Source organism: Candoia aspera, chromosome 3, assembly GCF_035149785.1.
Source record: "Candoia aspera isolate rCanAsp1 chromosome 3, rCanAsp1.hap2, whole genome shotgun sequence".
Taxonomy (NCBI): Eukaryota; Metazoa; Chordata; class Lepidosauria; order Squamata; family Boidae; genus Candoia; species Candoia aspera.
In genome coordinates, this window is record NC_086155.1 from 71,484,730 (window position 1) to 71,494,823 (window position 10,094).

A 10,094-nucleotide genomic window follows, 5' to 3' on the forward strand; every position below is an offset into this window, starting at 1 on the left:
TCAGGCTGCCTAAGTTGGATGACTTCTAGTTGTGTTCCAAACTCAGCCCTGAGATCAGCAAGTGGTCTGATTAGAATCAAAGCCCAAATCTGGCAAGCTATTTTATTAGCTGGCTGAGGATCCATCTGGCTCCATCCAGACTGCTTTCCTTTCTAATATCTGACAGTCATAGGCTGCAGTGGTGGAATAATATTAGGAACAAGTTGAGATCATTGGCCTGTCTCCAGGATATGAGTTATTTTCAAGGTTTGGTAATGGCAAAAAGGTAAACAAGCAGTGGCTGGCAAAACAATTTAAGCCATTTCTTCACTAGCTGACAGGGACCAGAGAATCATTTATTTGGCTGCCACAAATTTTGCTTTTTTGCAACTCAAACTTGGCATACTACTGTATGCTCCATAAGAGTAGATATCTAATTATGTTGTCTAGGATACTGCGGTTGGCCTTTATTAACTTTATTATACTTTTATTATTTGTAATGCTATTTTTGTTCTGACCTAGGATTGTATTAAAGTTGTTTTTGTTTTGGTCATTGGCTTTAATAATCTTGGCGTGTGTATTATCTAATCCACAGTGTCTTTAGGAGCTCAACAGCAAGTGCAACAATAAACAAAATAAACTGCAACAACAAGAAGTGGTATCTTAATGTAGTGTGTGTGTTTGAACAGGCTAACTGAACAAGGGAGCCTGAATTCACTCAATAGCCTGGGTTCACACAGCAGAATGAATCACAGGCAAACCGCAAGGGCTGGGTTGGTGCAACACATTAGACCAGTGTTTCATATGCTGGTTGGGGAACTCTGGGAGTTGAAGTCCACACATCTTAAAGCTGCCAAGTTGGAGAAACAGTGCACTAGACCAAAACATCGTTGGCTAGTTTGTGGTTCAGGTGGTCTTAAGCCACCAAGTAAAAACATCCAGGTTGAGTTGCATTTAGCACGGGGAGTCTCCGCAGACACAGTCATACAGCGGAGGTCATCTGCCATTGCTTCTTTCAGAACTTTTTGACTTTCCACTCCTCCCTCCACGCATTAATTAGCTTCAATCCTGGTTACTTGCCGAGTCCAGACAAAATCAGCCAGCTGTTGCCAGCTGCTCAGCCGAGTGCTGCAGGAATCCTACCATTAGGCATACAGCACAGCAGCATCAGCCCCCGAGGGAATGAAACTTCACCGCAGACGATCAGCTTCCCAGCTGACTTTTATAACTTGCTTACTAACAATTATTTATTGTAAACGATGATCTGCAGAACATTTGGCTGCAAACAGAAGCTTACCGTCAATCCCTCCCCTTCGATTTCTCCCCCTTCCTCAAAACAAAGCGGGGGGGGGAAATGTGCACGAACAAGAAAAACAGCTGCAGCAGACAGGCGGAAAGGAGGGGAACCATCCGCCGGCCGCTCTCCCACAGCGAACACCGCCCCTCCGCACACGAAACCTTCTACCAATCAGCATTAGCGAAGGGAGAGAAAGTTACTGACGGCTCTCCGCCTTTCTCTCTACTGGAAATCGCGGGCGGGGGTCAAGCTGAGCGCGCCCCCGCCTTATTTGCATGGCCCAATAGAGCGGCTGTATGCAAACGAGCCGTCAGACGGTTGGCTGGGGGTTGGCAGGATAACTCCAGTCCAAGGGATCCTTTGTCCCTCATTCCAGCTGGGCGGTGGAGAGCGGTGCTGTACTCTGTTGCTGGCGGTGCGGGACTCGATCGAGAGGCGCAAGGCTGCAAGCGGAGTGGGGCAAAGGGGACTCGGAGCAAAGGGCAAGAAGAGCAGGAGCAGCAGCCGAGGCTGAGGATTGGCTTGTTTGAGAGACAGAGACCGCCGGTTTGCTTGAAAGCAGCCGGAGGAGAGCACCCCTCCAGGACGTCTAGAAAGAGAGTGGAGGAGGAACAGGGCAGGACGCCCGATCCCCGCTGCCTCTTCCCGTCCCTCTCTGCAGGGACCTGCAGCTGCAACATGACCCTGGAAGATCTGGCTGGGGAGCATCAAGCTTTTGGAAGGTACGGGATGAGCATGTGCCACTTGGTCGCCCTCCGCCCTGGCTCCGGGGGGCGGCTGGTCGCCTGCAGATGTTCAGCTGCACGGTCGAAATCGGGTGGAGCCCCGCGGAAGCTGCATCGGGGATCGCCCGGCTCGCGTTTCTCAGCCGGCCGGTGACCGTCGCTGCCACCTCACAGCTGGGCGGAGGAGGGGACCGGGAGGCCAGCCGCGGTGCAAAGATGCCTGAAGGCGATCTGGGAAGAGGCGGTGCGGAGAAGGGAGATCTGCGCCTGTGTGGGAGTAGAAACCGGGGGAGGCAGCCGGTGTGTGTGTGCGTGTGCGTGAGGAGAGGGCGGCATGGCCTTTCCCTGACAGGAAGCCGGAATAAGAACAAGAAGCCTAGAGCAGTGGTCGCTCCAATATGTAGAAATGACTTTCCACCCCCCCGGATCCCCTCCCCCTCCCTGCTTCTTTAGGGGCTGATCAGGTCCGGTTGAGAGGAGTTTTCAGCTCAGCTGCTGGGTCCTTAGTTTTGCAGCGTAGGCTGGGGAGTGAGGGCCTGGGGGCTGCAAACCTAGTCAAGAGAAACGGCCCCTTAAATGTATTATGATGAACTTCGATGATGATTAGCATTGTTACATTTTGGCTCTAGTTCGGGTTTTGAAACCTCTTTTTTTCCCCTTTTGGCTGCCAGCATGGAGAAGGTGGGGGATGCCCTGGAAGAAGTCCTGAGCAAAGCCCTGACTCAGAGAAGCATCACCATTGGGGTGTATGAGGCTGCCAAACTACTCAATGTGTAAGTGAAGACTGATGTGTTGGTGCCTTACTGTCTTGACTAGTAGCCACAACAACCGGGTCCTCCCAAGTTCTTCATTGTGCTACTGCACTTCAGTATTTGTGGGTTGACCTACCTGAGGAAACTTCAGGGTGGGAATGATCTGTTGGGAGCTCAGGTCCTGAACATGCATTATGCAGGCAGAAAAAAAAATTCCCTGAGTTTCTTGCCAATACAGATGTGTCCAGGTCTGTGTGTATTCATCATATAAGTACTGCTTTTGTAGTTATTTTATTTCTCTCTCCCCCATTTACCCAGAATGCAAGAGTTCTAAGCACCAAGTGACAGTTGATCTAATGGGAACTGCTGATCAGCAGTTTTGCTAATGTGCCTTTAGCTTTGATGCTAAAATGTCATCAGACTTCATTTTTTTTTAAAAAAAAAATTCCACTCTAAGCTGGAACTATGGATGCTGAGCATTTAAAAATTCAGTTCCTGTCATCTGAATTCAAGCGCATATAAGACAATGTCTGTGTTTCAGGTTATACCCAGACAGAATTATTTCCCATGTTTGTAATATGCTCCATGACTTCAGTTCCTGTTTTGTCTCAGTTCCTCATTATAAAATACACCTATCATTGTTTGTCAGGCTGTGAATAATGCAATCTGTATTGTTTTATCCCTGCAGGGATCCAGATAATGTGGTGCTTTGTCTGTTGGCAGCAGATGAGGAAGACAACCAGGATGTTGCTTTACAAATTCACTTCACCCTGATTCAAGCTTTTTGTTGTGAAAATGACATTAACATTCTTCGAGTGAGCAACCCAAGCCGCCTTGCAGAGCTTCTGCTTTTAGGGGCCGGTGGTGGGGGTGAACAGCCTGCAGACCTGCACTGTGTGCTTGTAACAGTAAGTCCTGATTTTTCTTAACAAATGGGGGCATAAGATCTACTGGGGCAGGATAACTTCCCTTGCATCTTCATGGCCTGCCACTTGGCTATAAGTGTAGCCAAAGTAATCCTGAACTTCCAGCATTCTTACCTTCCTGCATCTGGTCCTAAGTGAGCACTTGCACAGCCTTTGCTTTAATTTACCCTTTCCTCTGCACAAATTGTATCACAGCCCTTTCTTTGCTTATAGAGCATATGAAAGCAAAGATCTGTACAAACATGTTTCATCCTGTTGACAACAGGAGAGCACAACCCCGTGAGTCACCTTCCTACAGTAACTCCCTGCCTATATTGGTCTTTCCCTATTACTAATTAGCTCAGTGGTCATTATTAGCTAATTCACTTTGCTGTGATTAAAAGACTGGTCACTGTTACTTAGTGCTAATTTGTTTGTGGTCTGAATGGGATTTGGGAACTGCTAAATTATTAATAACTTCAGAAGATATATTTCAAGAAGTAGGTTTACAATATTTAATTTTTTTTTACATTCAGGTTACTACAGTGAGGGAATTTGGCCAATATTTCTGAATAGGTCAATCCATTATTTGACCTGAACTGCCAAAATTAATTATATATTTTGTCTAAAAAAGTTACTTGGCTGTTCATGCAAAAACAAATTATTTTCTGTATTGTGAACTATACACATAAACGTGAATAAAATGTTATTGATTTCTTATTTTTTATCCAATCTATGTTACAGGCAGTTGTTTAAAAAAAGCAAATTCTACTTTTTTTTAAAGTTTGAAGGCTCTTTTGCCTCTTTGTACTAGTTCTGGGGGGGAAGCTATATTAGGATGAACTCCTGGATATTTTAAACAAAATAGGTTTGAATTTTCCCAGAAATTAATAATGCAACCCTCTTTGCTTTTATACTTAATATTAGAATTGAAAACATTAAACTGAACTTTCCCCCCGGTAATAAGTGTTGCACTGCAGTCTTATCTAGAATATTTTGTGACTTTTATATATAGGTACTTTTATTGTCAGCAGCATTTTACTTTGTGCTGACAATGAACATTTTGTCTCCTCTCCTCTTACAGAATCCACATGCTTCTCAATGGAAGGATCCAGCCCTAAGTCAGCTGATCTGCTTTTGCCGTGAAAGCCGCTACATGGATCAGTGGGTCCCAGTTATTAACCTGCCTGAACGGTGACAACATGTGAATAAGGCTGAATTGAATAGAGAAAAATTGCACTGAAGTTTCAAGATACTTTAGTTATTTGCTCAGGAAGTAATTTCCCAGCCTGACACAAGGATTACAGTAATTGAGGTCAAGTCGGTAGGCTGAGGTTGAACTGCACGTTGTGTGAAACTGAAGGATGTTTGACAGCACGGTTGGCAAATGATGGACTTGAAGCAGAAGCCATGTTGAGAGAGCAATAGGAAGCCCCTGGAGGAAGTCAAGAGCTCTGCAAGACGGTTGTGAAATCAAGGGTGGCAGAGTCCCTTTCAGAACCCACCAAGGGGGCTTGGTTGGAGTTGTAAGAAAGGAAGCTCCTAGTTTCCGTTTTAACTACCTTTCACTTTTGAGACCGAAAAGGGTTTGTTACTCTAGCAACTATTCTGTTTCAACATGCTGATTTCTTCAGTTTTTATTCTAAGAAATTAAATTATTTTATGAGACCAGTGAAAGATTTATTTATGCTAGGGATTTTGTGCACCACTTGTATTAAAATGGTTGAACTGCTGCCTTTTAATTGTTTGAAATTGGACTGTGCTCACTGAAATAAAACATTTAAAAACCACTGGAAAATGGTTGTTTTAGCTTTTTACGATAGAGGCAACACAAGGAGTTGCTTTTGGTGAAACAATTCCTGGATCAAGATGGTGAGTGCCAGAGTGCATTGCACTCGGCCCCAGCCTTTAAGCTTTTGCACAATACTTTTGAAGTTTTGTTGTAATGGCATAACATCTGTAAGCGAAAGAATGGCCTCAAGTAATGTTCTCATTTTTCACTTTTCAAAAAAAGCCTCTATAAACCCCTCATATAAAATAGAACAGAGCAGGTTTCCCCCAAAAGTTAATAATAAAGATAGGCAGATTGTGAATTGGAAGGTCTTGCTATTTGCACTTGAAAGATGGAGCAGGTAACACAGGACAACTTAGCAAAAATAATAATTAAAAAAAGTTTGGTGGTGGTTGTGCAAAGAAGTTATCCCTAACTGCATGCCTAGAAATAAGAGTACCTGTGCTACTTTTCCTCACCCACATCCTTGCCAGGCAATCACAGACACAGATCTGAAGGACTGACGGGTTCTAAATGACCCTTCTGTCCTGAGTATCTGGGGTAAAAAGGTGAATGAATCACCAGTAGAGGAAAGATGCATTGCAGCAAATGCACGTGTCAAAGATAGTAAAGGTCTAGAAAAACAGTTGAACAGTAATCGAAACAAAATGCCCTATGTTCTGCAAATGCCTCCTACTTTGTCTCATTACAAAGGATTGAGAGTGAGGTACCTTGAGAGTGGGAGGTACTTAAAATGCCTCCAGATCCAATTTCTATATATTTTTTAAAGACCCTTGAGGTATATTTACAAAATTGGGCATATGTCAATGAAAACTAGACCTAAATCTCATTAAAGCAATTGGACTATTTGCAGCACTAAATCTCATTATGGGTTAGGCCAATTTTAAATAAAATTCCTAACTACATATTATCTCTATTTTCATACTAATGGAATGTTAAAATGGGCCCAAGCACGGTGTCTCTAGCTTTATATGCAAGAAACAGGCCCTGAAGGAGGCCCAGCCTGAATGCGTTACCCAGAATGGACAAATGAAGAAGCAGAAGTCTACAGAAATCTGAAAGTAAATGGACATACTGTGACATAAGAGGTCTGAACGTGAGACTCCTGGATTAGCACTGTGATTCACACAGCTGCCCAGGCTTTTGGAGTTAAGCTTTCAAACAACTTCATGGCTAGGATCATCAAAAAAAAAAACTTTTAAGGGCACTACAATTGTCATGCTTGTTCTATGAAGTATCAGGCAAGAGACAGCTAATGATAGGTAGAAAGTGTTCCTGATAGCAATTCATACTGAATAGTATCCCATAATCTGTTATTTCTATAGACTACCCAAACTCTGCCTAATGACTAGAGCAGCTACCTGTAATAAATGCCTCCTGAAAGAAAAGGCACTAGTACCCCCTTCTTCTTTGTGGAATTCTTCATAATGAAATGTGCTACAGAAACACTTTTCATACATACATAATAAAGAGGCCATGCCAATCACCTTTCTAGCCTATGTCAACAAGTTTACTGCATTTCCAGCAGCATTTTCCATTCTGATATTTTGAAAATGTGTTGGACCTCAATTTCTAGGAACCGCTATGCTAGAGCAGGAGTTTCAGGAGTTCGATTCCCAGGTAAGGAAAGACTGGTACATCCAGAAGCAGCTGAATTGTTTCATTCTATTCTCAAACTATAAGAACAGGGAATCTCACTCATAGACTGCTTACTTGCTTGTCTAGCACAGGTCCCAGTGCTACACCATACAAAAAAGCTAAGCTGCATAAATGTCTGAAGTGGGTGAAAGGAAGGTAATTATGAACTAGATTGGGATGTGGGCCATCATTTGTAGTTTAATTATTCAATGAATATAAAGCATTTGTGGTGAGTCCAAAAAAATAAGTCATGTTAAGGAAAAGATAGAAATGGGAATGAAAAAGCATATCAAACCTCAGTTGTAAGTCTGATATCTGCTAGTCAGCTTTCATAGAAAGCAACAAGTTAAAAACACTAAATACGGAGTGAATAACACAAAGTGTTAATAAGGAATGAAAGCATACTATTATTTGAAATATGACACTGTCCTTGGAAACCTTAAATACCTGCTTTCCCTGCAATTTTAAGTGTCAGCCATACAAAATATTATATATGATTAAGGCTGACTTGGCTTTAAAAATATTTTCCACTTTCCTCTTAAAACCCTTAGAAGGAAGTTATTAAAACATGTTAAGTTTTTTAAAAGTTTTTTTTTTTAAAGATGGGAATAAGCATGAGCATTATTGACTAAAGATTGCTGCTACGGAACCTTGAACATGACTGAATGAAATGAATGGAGACTGTTTGGTAGCAAAACCAGATGGCTGAAACCAGATGGGCCAGTATCCTGCACAAAGTTAAAGATCTATGATTAACTGCAGTTTCATCAGCAATTAAAGCATGTATACAGCAACAGAACTTGAAAGTAGGTTGCTCAGTCATCGCTTGAAACTGCTGGAATGAAAATCTGAAAAATGTATCAGTTCAAACCATCTTATCCTGCCTGCACTACAACTCTGTACAGATTAGACATTTAGGAGGAAGAATAGCTTGCCTTTGTTTACAGGTGTCTTAAGTGTGTCATGCAGTATTTACCTGGAACATTTCAAAGCTGAACTCGCTTGGTTAGCCTTTCCCAACTTGGTACCTTTCTGCAGCATTGGACCGCAGCTACCATCTTGATATTTAGGGTAATGAGAATTGCCATCTGACACATATGTATGACATGAGGTTTGTGGAGGTTGCACTAGAGACAAACGAACAAGAACCACCAGAGAAAACAAACAGCAATTTTCCCAACTGGATGCCCTGCAATGACCATCATCCCCAGCTATTATAGTCACTTTATGGACCTTTCCTCACATAGGAATATTTAACAGGAAACTCAGTTCCACTGCTGCAACAGGGTAGTGGGGGAAAATGTTAACTCTCTTACTCAGCAGCCTATGTCAGCACACCCACACAGAAATAACACAGTGCAGAAAGATGGCCATTGCTGAACCCAAGCAAGCTCCAAAATGTACCAATTAAGGCAATGGAAACTTTCATTAGTGAATACTTGGTATTTCATTCTAAAATGGCCCAAATATAAATCACGTTTTTCTCACAGGTTCAACATTACTCCACAGAGTACAATAACCTCAGATAAACACATTGAATTGGATGGAAGGCAACTGCCTTGATCATATTATCATGCTTCAAAAGACGTGTTAGAGGAGTTGCCAACAAGAGCAAGCAACAGAATTGGGCATCTGAAATGAGAAGTGAGACTGTTTCTTGTTCACTAATACTTAAGCAGTACCTAGTCAAAGGAAGCGTTTGTTGGATATACCACCAATCCAAGGATTTCATGCCTCCACAGAGCAGGTGAACATCCCACAGGCAGCTTACCACAGCCACAGATCAGCAGCAAAACCAATTACCAATAGGAAAGCAGCTATTCTGAGTGGTGGTGGGCTATATGGGCCTTACCCTAGCCTTTGCTTTTTTTTTTCCTAAAAAGCATAACAAACATTAGTGTACCAAGTGCAACATCATCTAGCAGAGAGGGGCAGGGAGTGGAGATTTGCTACACCAGTCCTCTGTGATATTATGAGGATTAACTCCATCACCCATATCACTGAAGAGAATCTGACAAGTAGTCCTTGACTTACGACCATTTGTTTAGTGACCATCTAAGTTACAACGGTGCTGAAAAAAGTGACCCATGACCATCCTTGCACTTACGACCGTCGCAGCGTCCCTGTGGTCACGTGATCAAAATTCAGGCACTTGGTGAAGGCCAAAAAATTTTGGGATCAAATATGTGTTAATATTCAAAAGATTATTAAAGTGGACTTATAGAAGAAACCGTAACTGTTTCTCTTAGGATTGATGGATAAACAGCTTGAGAAACAGCATGGGACTTTGCTTTTATATATGATAACAGCAGCAAGAATTTTATATGTACAAAGATGGGAAGATTCACAAATCCCCAGTCGAAGAATGGATGATCAGATTAATGGAATTTCCTCAAATGGCAAAGTTAACAGCGTGGATAAGAGAAAATACCATGTCTGGATTTGTCTCTACTTTGCAACCACTTTTGGATTATTTTCTTGTGTCTGAAAAAAATGAAGTTTTGGTTTTGGGTTTTGGTGATTAAATGGTTTGATTTTATAGAAATAATGTTATTAAGGTTTAACTAATGGCAAGAGATTATATCTGTATAATATGCATTTATATCTGTATTGGAGAAGGTCAGAAGTCACTTTTTTTGTGTTTTCTACCCAATGTTTCACTTTCATAGTTTTTTTCCTTTAGTTCTGTATTCTATCTTATCTATACTCTATATTTTGCATTTTAACTATACTTGGAAAATCAATAAAGTTTTTTAAAATACAGAATTCAGGCGCTTGGCAACCAACAGGTATTTACAATGGTTGCAGCATCCCAGGTCGTCACATGATTGACATTTGTGACCTTCCCAGGTGGCTTCCAGCAAGCAAAGTCAATGGGGGAGGGATTCGCTTAATGACCCTGACAAAAAAGGTCATAAAATTGGACATCACTTGCTTAATAACCACCTTGCTTAGTGACAAAAGTTCTGGTCCCAATTGTGGTTATAAGTCAAGGACTGTATGGCA

At 42.1% G+C, this 10,094-nt stretch overlaps 1 protein-coding gene across 1 annotated transcript; it reads left to right on the top strand.

Moving 5' to 3' along the window:
- The first annotated feature begins 1,664 nt into the window (after positions 1-1,664).
- Positions 1,665-5,448, top strand: GADD45A (growth arrest and DNA damage inducible alpha). The gene is made up of 4 exons (XM_063298091.1): positions 1,665-1,998; positions 2,673-2,774; positions 3,442-3,661; positions 4,743-5,448. The coding sequence occupies exons 1-4, from the start codon at positions 1,955-1,957 to the stop codon at positions 4,854-4,856; spliced, it is 480 nt and encodes a 159-aa protein (XP_063154161.1). The 5' UTR covers positions 1,665-1,954; the 3' UTR covers positions 4,857-5,448.
- The last annotated feature ends 4,646 nt before the right edge of the window (positions 5,449-10,094 follow it).